At 45.4% G+C, this 20,219-nt stretch overlaps 3 protein-coding genes across 6 annotated transcripts in view; 2 read left to right on the top strand and 1 right to left on the bottom strand.

Annotated features, from left to right (window-relative positions):
- The first annotated feature begins 287 nt into the window (after positions 1–287).
- On the top strand, positions 288–4,182 carry LOC137805413 (kelch-like protein 10). Of its 2 annotated transcripts, none has more exons than XM_068605324.1 (5): positions 288–511; positions 1,059–1,542; positions 2,227–2,844; positions 3,491–3,640; positions 3,771–4,182. In XM_068605324.1, exons 1-5 carry the CDS (start codon positions 360–362, stop codon positions 4,116–4,118), a joined length of 1,752 nt encoding a protein of 583 aa, XP_068461425.1. In that variant the 5' UTR covers positions 288–359; the 3' UTR covers positions 4,119–4,182. The 2 variants fall into 2 exon arrangements, with proteins under 2 accessions (XP_068461425.1, XP_068461423.1); XM_068605322.1 differs by having other exon boundaries at positions 3,491–3,644.
- A 1,889-nt stretch (positions 4,183–6,071) lies between these two features.
- Positions 6,072–7,622, top strand: pebp1 (phosphatidylethanolamine binding protein 1). The gene is made up of 4 exons (XM_068605325.1): positions 6,072–6,266; positions 6,560–6,669; positions 6,885–6,985; positions 7,187–7,622. The coding sequence occupies exons 1-4, from the start codon at positions 6,132–6,134 to the stop codon at positions 7,402–7,404; spliced, it is 564 nt and encodes a 187-aa protein (XP_068461426.1). The 5' UTR covers positions 6,072–6,131; the 3' UTR covers positions 7,405–7,622.
- An 830-nt stretch (positions 7,623–8,452) lies between these two features.
- The window catches only part of taok3a (TAO kinase 3a), a 62,614-nt gene continuing 50,847 nt past the window's right edge, over positions 8,453–20,219 (bottom strand). For all 3 annotated transcript variants that reach the window (XM_068605157.1, XM_068605158.1, XM_068605159.1), the window contains exons 15-21: positions 16,703–16,939; positions 15,957–16,085; positions 14,757–14,960; positions 13,903–14,142; positions 13,264–13,476; positions 12,580–12,762; positions 8,453–9,850 (exon numbers count right to left, since the gene is read on the bottom strand). In XM_068605157.1, the coding sequence (XP_068461258.1) occupies positions 9,689–9,850; positions 12,580–12,762; positions 13,264–13,476; positions 13,903–14,142; positions 14,757–14,960; positions 15,957–16,085; positions 16,703–16,939 (1,368 nt within the window). In that variant the 3' untranslated portion in view covers positions 8,453–9,688. The remainder of the gene's footprint in view (positions 9,851–12,579; positions 12,763–13,263; positions 13,477–13,902; positions 14,143–14,756; positions 14,961–15,956; positions 16,086–16,702; positions 16,940–20,219) is intronic.

Below are 20,219 nucleotides of genomic sequence, written 5' to 3'. Positions count from 1 at the left end.
GCTAGCCTCACTGCATGTACGCTACTCTCACTGCTTGTACGCTACTCTCACCGCTTGTACGCTACTCTCACTGCTTGTACGCCAGTCTCACTGCTTGTACGCTAGCCTCACTGCTTGTACGCTAGCCTCACTGCTTGTACGCTAGCCTCACTGCTTGTACGCTAGCCTCACTGCTTGTACGCGAGCCTCACAGGTTGAACTGGATGATGTCGGTGCATCAGTGATGTAATAAGAATCCATCGCTAAAGTGAGAATTCTAGAATTCTTGTACCCATGATGAAGTGTGTTCAATCAAAACAACTTTTGAGACTCAAGAGACCGTTCAACAACCAAGAAACTCTCTATTCATTCAAGTCAAGATGAGCCGCCCGGTCAAATTTTTATACGAGCCAGTCTCAGTGTTTAACGATTACCGCCTGGACGGAACATTTTGTGATGCAGTCATCAAGGTCGAGGACGTAGAATTTAAAGTCCACAGGATCATCATGTGTAAATGCAGCCAGTACTTTATGTGAGTTGGTTATCTGAAGCTTGTGACTTCAACTATATCCTTCAAATGGGCAGAAAATAATGGTTAATGATCTGAGGTCTGAGAGACTAATCTCAATTGGTACTGAGTTCATGGAGCATTTGTGATAAATAAGAAAATAGTTTGACAAAAAGGGAAAAGATAAAACATAGCTTGATGATGGGTAAATGAAGGTCCTTGCTGCCATTCAATTGATTACAACCAAATATCAACTTCCATGAAGTGTTGTACTGTACATTGATTGACAAAGTGCAGTTTTCTTTTTTTTTTTTAATTGGATTATTTATTATTATTATGTTATTATTATTTGAACGCTACAGTATTCTCACAGTTCCAAAAGGATGTGTTTTTAAGCATATCAGTAAAGTGTGGTTGCATTGAGTATTTTGTGTGTTCAGAAAAGTGATTAAAGCAACAAAAAAAAAGTCACTGCACACACTCAAGATGGTCGATTCAACGCACACTTGGAACGGAGAAATCTAAAGTCTGTTTCCAACACTCTGCTTTTGTGTTCCCCCTGACTCCTCAGGGCTCTCTTCAACCGCTGTTCCAATACAGACAAGACGGTCTTTGACATACCCGGACTTTCCTCCAACATTATGCGGCTCATCATTGAATTTGCGTACACCGGCTCCGTTTCGGTGACGGCGGAAAACGTGCAGGAGCTGCTGATGGCAGCCGATCAGTTCTGCGTGATGGACGTCGTGCGAACTTGCTGCAACTTTCTCGAGGGGCAGCTCTGCGAGGAGAACTGCATCGGCATCTTTCGGTTCACCGACACCGGCTTCTTTCCCGAACTTCAGAGCAAGGCCTTCCGCTACATCCTCGATCACTTCGAGGAGGTCGCTTCACACGAAGAGTTCCTGGATCTGCCCCTGCAGCAACTCGTCGACATCCTCGCCAGAAACGACCTCAACGTGAGGAAGGAGAGCGTGGTCTATGAGGCCGTCCTTCGCTGGATCGACCACAAACCCGAAGAACGGAAAGAACACGTGGCAGTGCTCTTGTCTAAGGTAGAATAACCTTCCGTCACAAGATTTAGTTTGGACTTTCACCTTCAGCATTTGGCTTATCCCGATTGCAGCGACAGTCATTTAAACCACCTCGGTCAAATTAAAGTTCGGAGACAAAGTCCAGTTTCAGGGTACTTTCATTTGTCAAAAAAAACCTGGACACATGGACTGCCATCGAGCTCTTTTTGGGGACGACTGACACCCTGCATCATTGGCACTACATCGACCAACACCGGCGAGCGAGATTACAAAGACTGACAGCCGGTCACGCTGCTCTTTGCCGAACCTCATTGAAAGCACCCTGAGTCCGTGAGGCTGAAACTGTTTAAGAGTACCTCAAGATCGAGAGCGGATCAATTCTTTCTTAGCCAATATACCTTGTTGCTGCCCTTTCAAATCTTAAAACACTCCATAATAGCTTTCTGAAAGGAGACTGGTCATGCTCTATATAGCCTTTACCGTCAGCCAAAGACCAAAACCAACAATACCAGATATAGCATATTTCTCAGAGTTTAGTCTTTGAGAGGATTCATCCACGGTCCGCTATTAAACATTCCCCCGACTAACACACAGTTGGTTTGGAGCATTTAAAGGAATGTATTGACAATAACTAAAATATAGAATGTCACCAGTCCAGTCCATCAAGTTTAATTCAACGATTCAGTCCCGTTTCTCTCTGTGTAGGTGCGACTGGCCTTGACGAGTATGGAGTACATGACCATCAACGTTATGACCAATGAGATGGTGAATAAAAACCTTGAGTGCCTGTCCATTATCCGGCATAGTCTTGGAGCCATAAGTCGCTTCAGAAACAACAGGCCCACTATTGCTCACTTCTACAACCCTCTCGCCCGACCCCGCCTGCCGAACGCCATCCTGTTGGCCATCGGAGGCTGGAGTGGCGGCAACCCGACCAACGCCATCGAGGCGTACGACGTCCGGGCCGACCACTGGCTCAACGTGACGAACCATTCGGAGCGGCCCCGCGCCTACCACGGCACCGCCGTCCTCAACGGGAACGTCTACTGCATCGGCGGCTTCGACCGGGCGCAGCATTTCAACAGCGTGCGCAGGTTCAACCTGAACACGCGCACCTGGCACGATGCGGCCTCCATGTCCGAACGCCGCTGCTACGTGAGCGTCACCGTGCTGGGCGAGAACATCTACGCCTTGGGAGGCTTCGATGGACACACGCGGCTCAACACCGCCGAGCGATACAGCCCCGAGAACAACCAGTGGAGTCCCATCACGCCGATGCAAGAGCAACGGAGCGACGCCAGCAGCGCAACGCTGCACAACAGGGTGCGTTGCAGTGGCTGGGAGTAATTCAAGGGCATTAGAGTAGGTTTGTTTTTTTTACCTGGACTGCAATGTTGTAAAAAAAAAAAAAAGAAAAAAAAGAAACTAAATTATGAGATAAAAGTTAAGTTACACAATTTGTGTATTTCTTTCTGCAGTTGAGTTAAATGGAGTAATTGGCCAGAGGGTAGTTTGTCCGACTAAAGGTCTTCAGCAACCTATGGGCTATCTGAAGAATGTGTAGTGTGTGCATGGAAGTGATAAGGTGTGTGTGTGTGTGTGTGTGTGTGTTACTATTACATACTGTGGTTAATGTGGGTCGTGTAATTAAAAAGGTCAACATGTTTATTAACACATTTGACTACTTATATGTATTGCACTTAAATATACATAAACCGTAATCCCTCCTATTTGTATTTTTTGACAGTTTGATTATAGCTAGTCTTAGGTTGGTATTAATGTTTATGATAAAATAACATTGGCACGATAATGCAAAGTATTAGATATCAGGGACCAATAGTAGGACGATTGGGCGATTCTCCGATGATGGGAATCCTCTTGGGATAGATTAGAAATGTCTCTGCATAATTTATAACCATTTGAAAGCCAGGAGAAGTGGTCATTTAGTTCAAACCTCCTGTTCTCCCAGGTTTACATTTGCGGGGGCTTCAATGGGAGCGAGTGCCTGCAAACGGCTGAATATTTTGTCCCGGACGCCAACCAGTGGACGATGATCAGCCCCATGAGCAGCCCGCGCAGCGGAATTGGTATCGCCGCATATGAAAACCATGTCTATGCAGTAGGTACACTTCAAACAGTGACACGCCAACTTGTGTGAAGAGATGTGGTCAACAGTCAACAGATGAATCCGAAAAGAGTTGAGCGCCAATGTTTTTTTCATCCCATTTATTCCACTTGTCCTCCCGAAGGTTGGCGGCTACGACGGCACCAACCGCCTGCGCAGCGCAGAGGCCTACAACCCGATGACCAACAGCTGGCAGGACGTAGCGACGATGTTGACTCCGCGCAGCAACTTTGGCATCGCGGTGCACGACGATCTGCTCTTTGTTGTCGGGGGCTTCAACGGCTTCACCACCTCCTACAACGTGGAGAGCTTCGACGGAGCAGAGTGGACGGAGGCTTCCGACATGGACATTTACCGCAGCGCCGTGAGCTGCTGCGTGGTGTCCGGGCTCCCCAACATCAGCGACTTCGTGGTCCCCCGAGAGGCTCTGGCGTTATTAAACCAGGATGGAGACTCGGACGAACCTCTATGAACTCACCTGGTTTGAAGACCTAAAACTACAAAAGACAAATAAAATATCTTTGTGCATTAATCTACTGTGACTCCAGGGACTTTCTTTAACTTTTCTGTTTGTGAAACTGGAAAGTTGCACACTGGGTGGATCCAGAGTGCACCACTGCAACAATAACTCCTAAATACGACAGAGCTGTTGGAGGGCTCGTACGCTTCTTTAGTATCATCACCTAAAAATAAGAATGGTTGTGTTTCGCTGGCGTCAATCTGCATTGTCCCCGCTAACTACCGGCAAATCCACACAGTACCTTTTTAAAAACATTGCATTTGTGTTTGAATCCCCTTTTTTTTTTATCAAATCTGGGACATCTTCGCAAACATTAAGTAACCAAGTCCTTTTGGTCACATGTAAGCGTCCCTCTGGACCATGCATTCTAGCATCACCCAAAGTACTTTCTCATCCTACTTTTTGCCCATAGGTTTGCACAATACTAAAACAAATAATTGCTTTTCTTCAATTTAATTGAAAACAAAATATCTGTTATACTCATTGGGTGAAGTATAAAGTATGTTTGTTGTCCTCTTTGAAGGACCCCAAAGACACGTACTGAACCCATTCCCGCTGATCCTAAAGCCACTGACACATTAACATGGTACCGCTTCACTGTGGAGTGGAGTAAAATACAGAGTTAAAGGAAAAAAACAAAATAGAGTGACAGCGAAAGAAAGAGGGAGAGAAACGTGAGATTCAGTCAGAATATAAACGTGTGCTGTTACATGACTTTCTGGTCGATGACAAAGACCGGGTCTCCCACAACAATCTTATCCAACTCAACTCAAAGGAAAGAAGAGATTGGATCACGTTCGTCTCTGTCCTCTCTCGCTCTCCCTCCCCTTTACTCCACACTGTATGCTTCACTTTATCTCACACACAAAGTCTCAAACTAACTCGTGGATTCTTCTGAGAAAAGAAGAAAAGGGAAAGGAGTCGCCTGCTGTAAAGTTCTGCTTCGTTGGTGTTCAATATATTTGATTTAACGTTGTTTCAGACACATAAGTCCATTTAAGATACATCAAATAGACACCAAACGAGCACAACAGCCTCTTAGATATGATCAATGCAGTTCACAAGTCCATATTGAATAATACACATCTGTTCATGTTTTCAGAAAACAGGTCAGTCTAATGATTTGACCCAAATATCTTACTTTGTTCACCGTGAATGCAACTTGTTGCTTCTGATCCTCTTTGACTTTAGCAGCCACATTTAAATATAATATATTTCCCCACCACCATAACTTGACTGAGCAGATGCTGTAAGACAGAACTGACCAAATTGTTCTTGAATCACACCTTTTCAGGCTTTGTTACATTTGTGGTCAGGACTGTATTCATTTCCAAAACTATTGTTCCAAACTACGTCGGTGCTCAGCAACTAAAAAATAGGACGTCTGGAAAGAGAAAGTGTGTCAGTGGACACACTTTCTCTCTCCTCCAGCATGTGGGCTGGAGGAGAGACGAGCTGTGATATGATTGACGGGAACTTCAGCCAACCACAATCCACGTGGCAGCGCCCTCTGGCGGACGCCTGCAGCTACTGTGTGTGTGTGACATTCATGTGTCGTCAGATTGCTCGTACATTTTATACACATGAACACGCATGAAGAATTAGTCAATTAATTTACCCCCCACTTCTTGACGTAATAGCAGCCATACACTCTATTTAAGCATACATTACCAGTAGTGTATCATTACTACGTTAAAAAAAAAAAACGTGGTAACAATCTGCTTTGGAGTTTACATCTAAACAACTCGCGCTACAGTTTGGAAATAACGACAAAAACACGAGTATCACTGCTGTTTGTTTAAGGCTAATTTGAAATGACCACATAACGATATTTGCAGCTTTTTCGGTTTGATCGCGCAGTATTCACCCGTCTCTGTAATCACCCAGTTGTCTTTGAACGCATCACTTTCTGCTGCTTATTCTGCGTTTCTTCAAGCAGCGTCTACAACCGGACTTTAAATCAAAATGCCGGCAGATTTAAGCCAGTGGAGCGGGCCTCTTGCCCTGCAGGAGGTCGACGAGAAGCCGGCACAGCCTCTGACTATTAAATACGACTCCGTGGAAGTAGACGAGCTCGGCAAAGTGCTCACGCCGACACAGGTTCGTCAGCTAACGCGAGCTAAGCGAACAACTTAGCCTGGTTTCTGTGTTAGCTTAAAAAAGATGGCGGCCGCCATTATACCGCATTAATATTAGTGTATTATTTTTAAGCACTGCTTTGCAATTGATAGTTTGGTATCAGCCTCTTTGTAAACACTTTAGGTTAGAAATATTTTTACATAATGTATCTAACGGGTCTGCAGCTTTAATAGGTGGATAACAGCGACCCCTAGCGGCGGGGGGTGAGAGCGCAGCCTCTAAAAACCATCATTTGAACACCTGTTCACCTGCAGGTGCAGAGTCGACCCACCGGTATCGAGTGGGAAGGATGCGACTCCAGCAAGTTGTACACTTTGGCCCTGACCGACCCTGACGCTCCCAGCAGGAAGGACCCCAAATTCAGGTGAGAAGAGAAGGCGAACCGGGCTGGAGGTGCAGGATGGCTGGGGAAGAATGTCTTCTTTTAAATTGTTTTAATAGTTCTGTCAAAATACAAGTAATGGCATCTGTCTCGGTTCCCTTTGTGTCGAAGATGTTTCCTTAGTGACATGTAAACATAAAATCCACAACTCTTAGGTTTCACGCTAACTGGTTGTTAGTGTTTTTCTTTCATTGTAGGGAGTGGCACCACTTTCTGCTGGTCAACATGAAGGGGAACGATGTGTCCTCTGGCTGCGTCATCTCGGACTACGTGGGCTCTGGTCCTCCCAAGGGCACAGGTGAGACGAGATGGAGCCGCATCAAAGCTCAGAGAAGGTTTTCAGTTTGGCCCACGAAACCCGTTTGGTTGACCAAAGCATAGTTGGATGGATTGGTGTCCATGTTTTGCTAAACGTTGTGTAATTAAGGTGTATTTTGTCGCTTTTAAGAGGTTGTTTTCCACACAAGATTTAAAAACCTGCTGTCTTTGTCCCCCGCAGGTCTCCACAGGTACGTGTGGCTGGTGTATGAGCAGCCAGGCAGCCTGTCCTGCACCGAGACCGTCCTCACCAACCGGTCTGGAGACGGCCGCGGCAAGTTCAAGGTCCAGAGCTTCAGGCAGAAGTACGGCCTGGGAGCCCCGGTGGCAGGAACCTGCTACCAGGCCGAGTGGGACGACTACGTTCCCAAACTCTACGAGCAGCTCGCTGGAAAATAAGCAGAAAGACTCGACTCCACAGCGTTCGGCACAAGGAGTTCCCACAAAGGCCGGTTGAGGTCTGTAGGAAACAAAAAAAACAGTAACAAAGCTTTTTTTTTGTTGAGTGTGCCACTGAATATTATTTTTCCCACTGTTGCCTTCCATAGTTGTGACACAAATAACTGCTCCTTTTGATGTCACCTGCACTCGTCTGCAATAAATGTGTTAAAAAATGAGTTGCAGTGTGTTTTGAAATGTTCTTTGATCCTGTGGTGGCCAGTAAATGCTCAGAGACTTAGAGCCGCCATATCGTCTCAGTAATAATCATTTTATGACGTTTCCTGATAATCATCAATGAGGAATACTTGAGATTCTGCTTTCACCTTAGTTGCAGAAGGAGCCGTTTACAGAAAGTACATTTAATGAAAAAGGGGTCAGCAGGTACAAGATGCATACATTTCAGCTGGAGGCACCGGGGTCTGAATTTAGCTCCTAGTCCCCAAAATGTCCTTAATCCAGGAGTCTTGCTTTTAAACGCTCAGAGACTACCGTTGCGTTTTGGCCAACAGTGTTTAAGGGAGGAACACAAAATGTAACTTTATCGTCATAACTTCTCTGGTAGTCAGGAGTCATAGTCTTGACTTTGCTCATACAACATACCATTCGTGACCTTTGCTTGACCTGACTCTTTAATTGTCATCCTGGGATCTTGGCTTGTTTACCGGTGAGGTGAGGATCTGTCATAAACACTAGAATGGTAATCAGACCGAATTAACACACAATGTACTTTACAATACAGATGTTACACTTTAAAAGATCAGTTCTCAGGGATTTAAAAGTGTGCCATGTCTGCACAGTTGATTCAATGTTGAATATTTGACTAACAATACTTTCAGCTCAAAGGTCAGAGGTCTTTAGCGTGATGTCAAATAGTTTGTAAAACATTCAAATCAAGGCTCAACAGTCTTTAATTGTTTCCTGGTTTGTTAAGTGCATCTGCTTTTTGTTTACACTGAACATGTTGATCTGAGCAATTCATAAGGACACGCCCTTAGTTTGTGTGATGAGCACTTTATTTACAAATATAATTAAAAGCTCTGACAGATTCATGCTTTCTTTTAACCTGGAAAAAAACAAAATTAAAGTGCATGCAATAATAAAGCATCATACATGTCTGGTTTATAAGAAAATACACAGCTTGGGAGTTGTGTAAAGCCCCTCAAAAAAAAAAAAAATCTGATGAAAAACCCATTGATACATGACTGACCTCAAATACTATCTGAGGAGGGGGGAGGGGAAAAAGCGCCTTTAAAAATTCTTTTTTGATTTGAGTGACAGTTAAAATACAATACGAAAATAAGTAAAAGCTCTCCATAAATCCTTCTATACACAAAGTACAAGTCCCGCCCCCCATGAAGCCCTTTGTGCTAGCCTGGAGTTGGACTTCACGTGTACTATTATTCACATTGGCTGCCAGTGCAGAGAAATCAGTACGATACACGTGTTGAGTACCATGATTCGCCCTCCCCTCAGTAATCAAATTCCCCCTCACATTTATTATATGCGTACCTGTATGTACATGATATTCGAGTCTGAAAGTATCAAATTATTCAAATTTTTCATAAAAATGTCCTGATGGAATAAATACCAAAAAAACTGTGGAAAGCTGCAGCTCAGACTATCGGCTGCAGAAGGATCGATTGGCTGTTTGATTTATCGCTCGAGACGACCCCTCTCCCTATGATAATAAAAAATGAAAGAACCGTAAAAAATAATCGCCTCTAAAAATGCATGTTTGTGGAGCGATGTCGCTCTTCCAACTGCCCTAAGCTTCCTCCCCCTCCTTCTCTCATCTTCCCACTTTAAGACACAACACAAGTGTCACCATTGCACAAGAAACACTGTGACTACGTCATCATTATTCTTACACAAAAACATGACAACTACAGGAAGTTTATCCAGCATATTTTTGTTTTGTTTTTTGTTATTTTTTTGCCATCTTCTGACACCATAAGAGGCAAAGAGGGGGAGGATGTTTTCGATGGGTTTCGAGGGTGGTAGGAGGAGGGGGCACTAAAACCGTCGCCATTGACTCCGTCGGACCGGCCCAGAAAACACACTGGACCCGATTCTGGAGACATTTATTATTATTTTTTCTTTTTTTTTGTTGCGTCCAAGTGTGTTTAACTTAGGGATGCAGCAGCACTGAACACCTGCACTGTCAGGTAAAAGAAGAGGAAGGGGGTACTGAGGCAGACGGACGCCCGAGGGGGGGGACTACAAGAGACGGCGTCGTCGCCCCTCATCTGTAGTCGTCCTTCGGGAGGTCCAGGGTGCCCAGGTTGCCGAAGCCCAGCCGCATGCTCTCCATGTCGAAGCTGTCGATCTCTCGCTCCTGGCGCTCCAGCAGGTGCTTGATACGGTCGGTTCGCTCCTTCTGAATGGAAACCAGCTCCTCTTCAATCTGCAGGAGACACAGAGACATTTTCTATGTTAGATACATTTATTTGATAGATTTTGGTGTTGATTCTCTTCAAGATTAAAAGTACGTTAATGCGGGTTGAGATGCCTTTTGCACTCGGATATAAAGAAAGGTCCAACAGCTTCACGTTCTTCATTATCTTTTTACTTTGCATCTAAAGTTATGTATGCAATGTAAACTTTACAGTCTTTTCATAATGTAAACCCTACAGTCCAAATGCAATAGCAATGTAAGAAAGATCATTCTTCAAAACGTGTGCCAAGATGTATTCTACGCTATGAGACGATACCTGTTTAACAGCAGACAATCTGACTTGTGATCTCAAGAAAAGCACAGGTAGAAATAATGAGGTTAAGTGTGTAGCATCGGGTGTCTATGTACGACGCATGCATGAAAGGCAGTCAAGCACAGCTCAGACCAAATACTTCCACTGAAATAAGAACGTGAGACACTTAAGGTGTGCCATCCCAACATGTGCAACACAACGAACAGGAGAGGTGAGAGAGATACGAATAATGCTCTTTATGTATGTGCCTCTGCCACCCCGACGAGCAGAGTGAGCTATAACACAGTTAGCTGTGTGTGTGTGTGTGTAGGGGGGGGGGAAGACTTAAAAAAACAAGCAATTTTTTAAGAGCAGATTGGGGTGAAACCTAATTTTTAATGTTTAATTTTACATTTCTGTACTTAAATCGGAGTTCAATTCACCACATCACAAACTGCATCTGGTCGTTAAACTGACACGTCCGACACAGTCAGATTGTAATATCTACATATACTGTATTTAACGTGTTGGTTTCCTCGATACTGCAGAGTTGTTCTTTGCGTTTCTGTTTTCTACGCCCTTGCAGCCATTTCACATCCTGGAGGTGCATTGTTTAAAACTGGGATGGTGTTGTGTGGCAAGTTGCTTTACTCGGGTTGTGTCTGCTGGATGCTTCAGTCGAACACATATACACAGACACACACACACACACACACACACACACACACACACACACACACACACGTACGCACGTGCATCCACAGGTGCAGACAAAACACCGCATGGCGCAATACGGCAACTACTGAGCATGCACCGAAAACTCCAGACTCTGACCATGAGCCGAACCGGAGGACAATAGTGCTTCTAAAAGCATGACATCATCCCAGTCACCGTAGTGCCTAATCCCGGACGCAGCCAGGAGATGGCGACAGACCACCACGGAGGTCCGCCGGGCCCCAGCAGAACTGGATCGGGGGCTGCATTTCAAAACGTCTCTCCCTTTGTTGTCGGAGTGCTGTCTACTAGACTGTGGCGATGACGTCGGTCACTTTGGAAGGAGGCGTACTCGGCCGGTCTAATCTCATCACGTGTCGATGGTACACATGGCCGCTCGACTTGACTGGTCGCATGAAAACACGCGTCTCAATCAGGAGTGTCGTGACACCTGATCGGGGGACACGGACTGATCAAACGGGGTCAGATTTATGTGACGAAATGCCAAATTGTATGAAAGTATGAAAGCTAAGTTGCCAGGTCGAGGACTTAATAATTGATCATAATTGATTGAAACTTGAGGCGCATCTCAAAGGTTGCGCGCGCAAAGCGACAACAATATTGTGTTAGAAATGCGTCGTAACAAGAGAACCGTGCTGTCGCCTGCAGAGACTTCACCACCGTGTGGGTGAGAAATGGCTGTCTGCTCCCCGGAGGAAAGCATGCCACTGTCATCGCCACCTGTGGTGAGGGAAATGAGTGTGTGTGTGTGTGTGTGTGTGTGTGTGTGTGTGTGTGCACTCATGAGTGTTTGTCTTGGTCGCCTTTCATGCCCACACTGCCTGCTGAGGTGGACCGAGGTCGTAGGACCGTTTCTATCTCACTGTTATTACAGCCCGTGTGTGTTTGTCTACACACCTGCATGCTTTGTGTCTTCACAAAGGAGCCATTACTTCCTCTATTTGCTGTTCTGTACATCCTGCTGCAGCAGGATGTTGGAGGACAGAACACACATATGGATTATTATTCCTTTAAACGACCATGTTTGTGTCTTGTGCAGGATGGGGGTCACTTTACCGGGGCTTATGGGGACTTCGAAGTCATCCATGACCCTACATTTTGAAACATTTGTAGGGGTTTTAAAACAGAAATACCTGAGGGGCCACGTTGTCTCTGCACACCTGGCCAGTCGGATTCAGAAAGTTACATTCTGTCGACAATCTGAAGCACTTTTGTTTGAGGCCTGTGAGGAGTTTATTTGCATGCAGTAACAAATGCAGCCTTTGAATGATGGTGGCCTCGAACTGACCCGACAATGTCATATTCAAATGTAGAACACCTTATAACGCACCATCAGGGATGGGCCTTAAACTGTTTTTAACATAACTTTATGTCTGTATTTATGTTCTGTGTCTCGCTGTAACAGTTGACTTGAGAATTGTCGTGAATTTGTGATTTTGAAATTTTTCCTTTCTTTTCTTTGGTTTTGTTGAAAAAACAGGTCTTCAAAGTCAAACTGGCGTTTTTTTTAAAAACTTTTTGGCACTTTTAAGGAGTGTGTGTCTTGAATTATTTGGGGAATTTGTTCCTTTTCTTGAAACACTTTGTCCATTGTGTTTCACTTAAGAAGTCACTATTGATCACCTGCAGAAAAAAAAGTCCTACAGAAGCAGTAAAAAAATGAATAAAATCAAGGCTCTTTTAAAAACGTTGAGTGTTTCGTCCCGCACACCTTTTGTTCCAGGTGAGCCCGTCGCAGCGACACCTTCTGCTCCAGCTTCTGCTGCTCACGCTCGTGCTGCGCCTCGGTCTGCATCTTGATCTTGCTCTGGTAGGCATTGAGCAGCTCCATCTCCTGCTGCAGCTGCTGCCTCAAGGCCTGGCACTCGGCTTCCTGGGCCTCGTCCAGACGCAGCTGACACAGCCGACCATGGACCGCAACAGGGGAGAGGGAGGTACAAAGGCACAGAGGGAGAGAGAGAGAGAGAGAGAGAGAGAGAGGGAGAGATGGGTAGATTGAGGGGGAGGGTGGAGGTACATTGATAAGACACCCAGAACGAGACCGAGAGAGGAGAGGGAGGAAAGAGAGGGACAGAAAGTAGGAGAGGAGACGTGGAAACGAAGAGATGGAAGAAAATGGAACGGCAACAGCGACAGACAGGACACAAAAAGACAGCGGAAAAGGAGAGGAAGAAGAAGATTTAATAAAGGTTATTTGAGAAGAAATGAGACGAGGACAAACAAGGGGAAGGAAAAAAAAGAAATCGTTAGCAACAGGTGGAGAGAAAAAACTCCTGATCATCTTCAAAAAGCCTCAATGATTTCTTCTCTCAAAATGTGCCCTCCTGCATTAATAAGAAGACATTATTGTCCAGAAACGCAACAAAGAAGATGACATGAACGCCTCTCCGCTCACCGCCTGCGAGGCCATCATCTCGTTGATGCTCTGCTCGTATTGCTCAGCCAGGATGGCCAGCTTGCGCGTCTGCTCGTCCTTCAGGGCCTTGAGCACCGTCTTGTGCTCGGCTTTGGGCGTAACTTCCATCTGGTGGTGGCGCAGGGCCTTGTACTGCTTGGTCTGCACCTTACATGTGTCCTGGAACTGCTTCTTGATCTGCAGCTCCAAAGCCTGCAGCGCGGGACGGAGACGGACAGTTTGGAGCGTTACGTTTATTTCAAAGTGTGCTGTGGTTCACAGTACTAACAATTCTGCTGCTGAAGGTTAAAAGGTTTCACAAGGGGAGCAGCCAAATACAACCAAAATGACATTCGGAGATGACACATTTTGTACGTTCTTTCACCATTTCTTCAAGATTCATGTGTTGCATACACGTTGCATCACTGCTTTATCAAAATCTTTCCAAAATATAAAAGCCGTTGCTCATGGCTTGCGCCATCTTGGAGGTGGATCCAATTTTTGTTTTCAAAGACACAAGATGAAATCTCAAAAATGAATCCAGGCATTTCAAACAACTTGACCATTGTCGATCTGACAACAAGCACCACATCTATAATACCCCGGATGAAAAACTGTATTTGATCCGCGTCGACTCACTTTGAGGTTCTTGGGCTGCTGCCGGAGCTCCAGCACATGTTTACGGTGGAGTTCGCGCTCACGTCGGTTGTTGTACTCGATCTGGTTCTCCAGCTCGGTCTGGTGCTGCAGGCGGATCAAGTCCATCCGCAGCTTCTGCAGGATCTTCAGCTGCCTGTACTCCAGTTCCTGCATGGACTCGTCGTGGCGGATCAGCATGGCATGCTCCATCTCTTTCTGGGTCTTCTTCTTGTTCAGCTCCTAGGAGGACGGTGAAGGAAAGATGGAGGGAGGAACATTCTGGATGACTTGGATGGCTATTGATTAACGTTATTAGCTCAGCTTGGTTTCAATCTGACGCTCACATTTCCACATCAACAGGAAAATTGATTTCTATGTTTTGAAGCAAAATCAATTTTTCTCTTTATGTGGAAATGTCGGTTGACATTATAAACAGCTGAAAAATCAATAAATATTAAACACTTCCTTTTTCATCTATTAACCAACACATTAAAACTATCATTGAAATGTGAATTGGAAGTTTTGTGCGTTTTCTCACAGGAAGCTTTTAGAAAATCCAGATTTACACCACAGCTTTTCAGATTGGGACATTGCTGGCTTGCTTTACTGTAATAATCTTCTTATAGTTAATAAGAAACACTTTACAGATGAAGAACAATGGGAGTAATTAGTAGCACACTGCTGGGAAAAATATTTTGGTGCCTGTTCACGGCAACATCCCAAACAATAACAACTAACAACTTAGTTCACTGGACGTTCAACTTGGTGAGCTTCAGCTGCACATTTAACAAATTAAACGATGTTCATTTATATCTCATGCACGTGGTGTTTTTGCTGATGCACGCCCTCTGCACCTCTCGGATCTGTTCCTGCTCCAAGTCGTGCCGCTTTATCATGACTTTGCGCTTGAAGGCGCGGCAGTTCCTGTCGTAGAAGACTCTCTGCTGGGCCAGGAGGTGCGCCTCCTCCTCGGCCTGGGAATGCTGCATGTTCTCCTTGTGCTTGGACAGACGCTCCTGCTTCTCCTTCTTGGGTGTGCTGTAGTCCTCGTTCATCTCCTGAGAGAGGGGGGGAGAGTTCGGAGCAAAGGAATTTAGGAACGGAGGAGATTTTTCCCCCCGACAAATACAGGACAGAAGGGAGATGTTCATTTGAGCTTGTAGGTTCATCTGATGCGAGTCCTTTATCTGTTAATGTCAACGAGAGTATCAGTTTAACTGGTGAAGTAAAGACAACGGCTAATGAGTTCATCAGCAGTGAGTGACGTGATATTAAAACCAGATATGTGACACGCAAATAGGATCTAAAGCGAGCAGAAAATGGCCAAACTATGTGTTATATACGCATGTTTTCAATGTGAAATTGAACAAACGGCTCAGTAAATGCTGCTTAAATAAAGAAAAGTGTTCACAATATCAATTGTTTGTATTGAGAGCATACGGCAAACTCCAATTGACCGTCTGTCTGGAACGCCTTTCATAGCCAAAGGCAGGGATAGGGTAAAAAAATAAAAAAAATCAGCCACATTTATTCCTCCTCAGTATGAGTTTTCTTTCTCTTTCATGGGCTTTAAGGTAATCTACAACTCCAGCTAATGCACTTAACACACGAGCCTGATCCCCGTTCTCTGTGGTGTCTAATTCCGTTATAGCTCAGTTGGTGGGAAATATCTCTCCCTTCCAGCGATGCTTTCTTTTAACTGTGCTGACCTAATTCTGGTCACTTATCTTGTAACTGAAAACACAGTGCATCACACTCCCAGCCCACAGGAGTATTCTCTGGGCTCGGTTTGAAGGTTGTGGAGGCACACAAATGATATGCTGTGCGTATGGAATTGTGGGTTTTCCTTGCTGGTGTGAATATACAAGTGTAGGTACACAGCGAGTAGGCCGAGTGACTCAACACAGCGTCCAAAAGACCACTTTTGGTCAAACTGAATGTGCATGTTTGTGTGGAGGAGGGCTGATTCAACAGTTATTGGCGCACAGTGTCACACAAGAGAGAGGCGTACAAAGGAGCTCGCTTCAGGGGGGGAAAAAAGGAAACCAACACACCTCCTTAATCTTCTCCTTGCAGAGTTTGTACTGCTTCTTTTGATTATCCAGAAAGGTGGTCAGCTCTTTCTTCTGCTGGGCCACGATCTGCTGCTGGAACTTCTTCTCATCGGTCAACGCCGTCTTCATCTGGGGGACAACAGAGACGAGTGGCTGTTAGCTGAGCACACGTCTTGTTGGTGACTGTTTTAGATGTTTGCCATGTATTCTGTATAATCGTATGGCCAGTAAAGACACTATTGTTTGCTAAAAACATCAGTATTGGAAGATTTAATTGCCAAAACAACCAGTTTTCTGATGTAATCTAGTGACTTATTGGTTTAGCTGAACACAACACTGTGTTTATGTCGCTGTTTCAGGGGTTCAACCGATATATTATCTCCCCGGCTGGTCTTAGGTCAGGCGCTGCGTGCTAATCACAGAGTTATGCAGCTTGTTTTGCAGAGCGTGACATTCTGCGACCCACTTCTGCCCTTGCGTTTCATCTTATGTATAATTGGGCGGCAGCGGTGCTTAAAGTCTCAGCAAAACTTTGCATAGCATTCGATGTAAGACCACGGTTGGAGACTCGCTGAAGCGGCTATAGAATCATTTAGCATCGTGTCCTAAAGCTTACCTTTCCTCCTCCACTAGCTGCTTGCATGGTGCACGTAAGGTCAGTGTGATCATCTGTAAACTAACTTTGCGGTTACTCTACTTCTGCATCCATCTCATGTCCTAGAACCCACACCACTCACAAATCCCACCTCCTTCTCAGAATGCACGGCGTGGCGCTTGGCCAGCTTCTCCAGCTCGATGTAGGCGTTGTTCGCCTGCGTCTCCACCTCCTTCTGCAGCTTAAGCCGGTGCTCGTCCATCTCGGCCTTCAGCTTGTTCTCCAGGGCGATCAGCTGCTTCTGGTGCTGCCGCCGCATGCGCTTGTAGCCCGACATCTGCTCCCGCAGCTCGCTCTCCTGCTCATGCTCGTGGATCTGCTTGGTCACCTGTAAAGAAGCAGAAGTTAAGGAGATGTGAGCGTCCCAAAATCGGCTTTTCCGATGTGACCGTAAAAAATTGAAATTTAACAACAAACACACAAAATATAGTGTGCAGCAAAAACAAGTCACCTGTCCTTTTTAAATTTGATGTATAATATTTTCCAAGGTGAACTGGAAAAATAATTCACTCAATACTATGAAGCATTAGGGTTCCACTGTCAACCAGTGAAGGGAAACTACCTAAAATCCTGTGAGATCTTTTAGATCTATGGGGTGAAGTTACCACCAGAGCTCAACAAAAGCTCTTTTATCTGTCCATCGCACATACACAGCTACACACACACGGCATAGATCAGACAACCACAAAGAGTCTAAAATATGTGTTCCAGTCAAAAAATGATTATCAAAACAATTTCAAACAGGTACACAACAACATTTAATCTAAGACAAAGACCACACTCGTATGTCTCAACAGCGATGTCGCCCATATTTTTTCTTCTTTTGAAAATAAAACCTTGACACACCAACCTGGGGACAGAAAGGGTTCTCCACATCTAGGTAGTACTCGCTCCGCATCTTCTCATAACTTCCACCTGAACTCCTCAGGCCAAACATCATGGCGACTTTAGCCAAGTGCACCAGCATCCAGGAACCTTGTGCAGCATCCTATGCCCGGCAGAACCCTGCCTGCGCTCCGATGCCACCCTGAGACCCACCCTCACTGGACGACGACCCCCCACCTCCCTTCTCCTTGGTTCGTGCCCTGGGCACGCAGCGGCCAAGGCAGGCGTGTGAACTGCGAATGAGGCAGGCCGACGAGAGCACAGAGCGCCTCTTTAGTTGGGGTAACGCTAAGCGGCGGACAGCAGGTGGGTCACATGAATACCTCATTGAGAAAGAGTGAGAGAAGTTGGAGAGGAGGGGGGGAGGTTAGAGACGGGCAGGCAGAGAGCTGGGGGGAGGTTAAAGAGAGGGGGGGGGGGCGATTGCAAAGGCGAAACAGTAGATAGAGAGAGGCTGAGAAAGAGTTAGAGAAAAAATGGAAATAAACAGAAGTAAAATAAGAGAATCTGGAGGAGAAAATGGGGAGTTGGCGTGGAAATAGATGGAGGTTGAGCCGCCCCCCCACTCTCTCACACACACACACACACACACACACACACACACACACACACACACACACACACACACACACACACACACACACACACACACACACTCCTTAATCTGTGCTGAATCAATACCCCACTGTAACAGCAGCTCCCAATCCCAGTCACTTGCTCCGCTGCCCCCCTGCATGCTGCCACAAAGGGCCAAGTCACGTCATGTGACGGCCTCTTTCACACAAGGCTCAGGGAGGGAAAGGAGATCATATTCAGGGCGAGAAGGGGGTGTGAGGGGTGCATGCAGGCTAAAGGTGAATATTCCAGTGAGATCAGTGGGAATTAAGCGGCTGAACTGGAGTTATTCTGCTTATGTTGCAGTTCAAGGTGGTCTTAATGTTGTACTGAAAGGACACGATTTGGTTGAATAGAGGAAACGCTGTGGCGGTGGCGGTGGCGGTGGTTGCCGATGTGACGGATCTGTGTAATAACAAATAAGTAGGGCAGCACTCGTCGTATTTTTCTTTTTTTTTTTTTTAAAATCAAACTAATAACAATATTCCACTTGGACACGCAGGAGGTTTGAGCTCTTCCATGTGTCTGGAGCCGACGAGTATAAATTCACCCAAGCTCTGCTCCTCAATAACGCGTCCTAATAAAAGGCTTTGAGAAATGTTGAACAATGTAATATTCATTTTGCTTCTGATTTGAGCACGAACCCTTTGACAGAGCAGGTCAAGGCTGCTTTTGGTGAAGCAGAAGAAGACATTACATCGGCTGAGAATGGACGACGCCGTGCAGAACATAAAATATTGTTAATAGAATTAACTGTGATGAAATATGGGAATATATTGGAGAACATCTCTTCTTTCAAAAGACATTGTTCCTTCCTAATTACACTGCACGATGTTTGAAGCCTGTTCTTCTATGTCCGTCTTGAAAAAGCAGTTCACTTTGCTTCGAATGTTGCCACGTGTGTAAAATGACACAAAGGGAAGTAATTTGGCTAAAGACGGGAAGCAAAGAGTCTCTATAGACATTTCTTTACTGTCCTATGTGTTTTCCTTTAGATGCACAAGTGTGTGTGTGTGTGTGTGTGTGTGTGTGTGTCTATTTTCTTATATGTCCGTTTGAGCCTCAAAAGAAAAGCAAATGCAAAAGAGCATCTGGTTTTACACAGTCCTTTGACATCGATATACGGGATCAGTCTTCTGGTTATTTTCCGCTGTATGAATTCTCAGCAGATAGCAATAAAGCATGTGGCCGCTCTGTCGTTGACGTGCCGATACTTTCACAGGCTGCGGCCGCGAGCCGAAGACGAGTCAGACGGCAGGCGAGGTGAAATATCTGAAGACGTCGTCGCGGTCTCTCACTCAGCCAGCGCTTCAGTCGGTTACTTCATCTGACCTATAATAAGCCCTCTCTCTCTCTCTCTCTCTCTCTCCCTCTCCCTCTCACTCGCCCGCTAGTTATTTCTCACACGCGTTTTCCTTCTCGCTCCACATCCATCTTCTCTTTCTGCCGTTTCCAGTCCCTCGTCCTCCTTTTTCCTTTCCGTCCATCTCCCTTGATGGTCTTTCATCCTGTGCTCCTTCCCTTTATTTTCTTTTTCCTGTCCTCATCATCTTTTGTCAGTCCTTTCCGTTTAATCCCCTTTTCATGTTTTCGCTCCTCAACATCTCTGTCCTTGTGCTCATTTGACAGTCCAGATTTTTAATCTGCACTGCTCTTTTGTTTCTCCTCTGCTTGTTTATCTGACCTTCTCATCCCCCTGATATCTGCCGGCGGTGTCCTCCACCTTGACTTCACCTCTTGTAGCCTCCATGCTCTTTCATTCATTCGCTTGTTAATCTCACATCCATCACCACGATGTACTTCTTTGTTTTTTGGAAGTGTGAGCAAATAAATACGTCACTCATGAATTTGCATACTTCTTTTTGAGGATGCAACTTATTATTGATGGGACTGTTTTATTTTGTATTTTTCTCTCTCTCTCAATTCGTTCCTTTGTTCCTCCTCTCTCTTCCTTTTCTCTGTCTTCCTCTGTCTCTGTCTCTCGCTCCCTCCTCTGGCGATCCATCACCTTCACCATCTGGACCCCCCCTTCTTCTCTCGTCCTCTCTCTTTTGTCTACCTGCTGATTCCAGTCTCAGCGAGTCGAGGCCAATCTGAGGACGTCTGCG

Source organism: Clinocottus analis, unplaced genomic scaffold (assembly GCF_023055335.1).
Source record: "Clinocottus analis isolate CAN_PGR_092001 unplaced genomic scaffold, fCliAna1.0.p SCAF_7, whole genome shotgun sequence".
NCBI lineage: Eukaryota > Metazoa > Chordata > Actinopteri > Perciformes > Cottidae > Clinocottus > Clinocottus analis.
The sequence above is the reverse complement of the archived record's forward strand: the minus strand, read 5'-3'. Positions and strand labels throughout refer to the sequence as shown.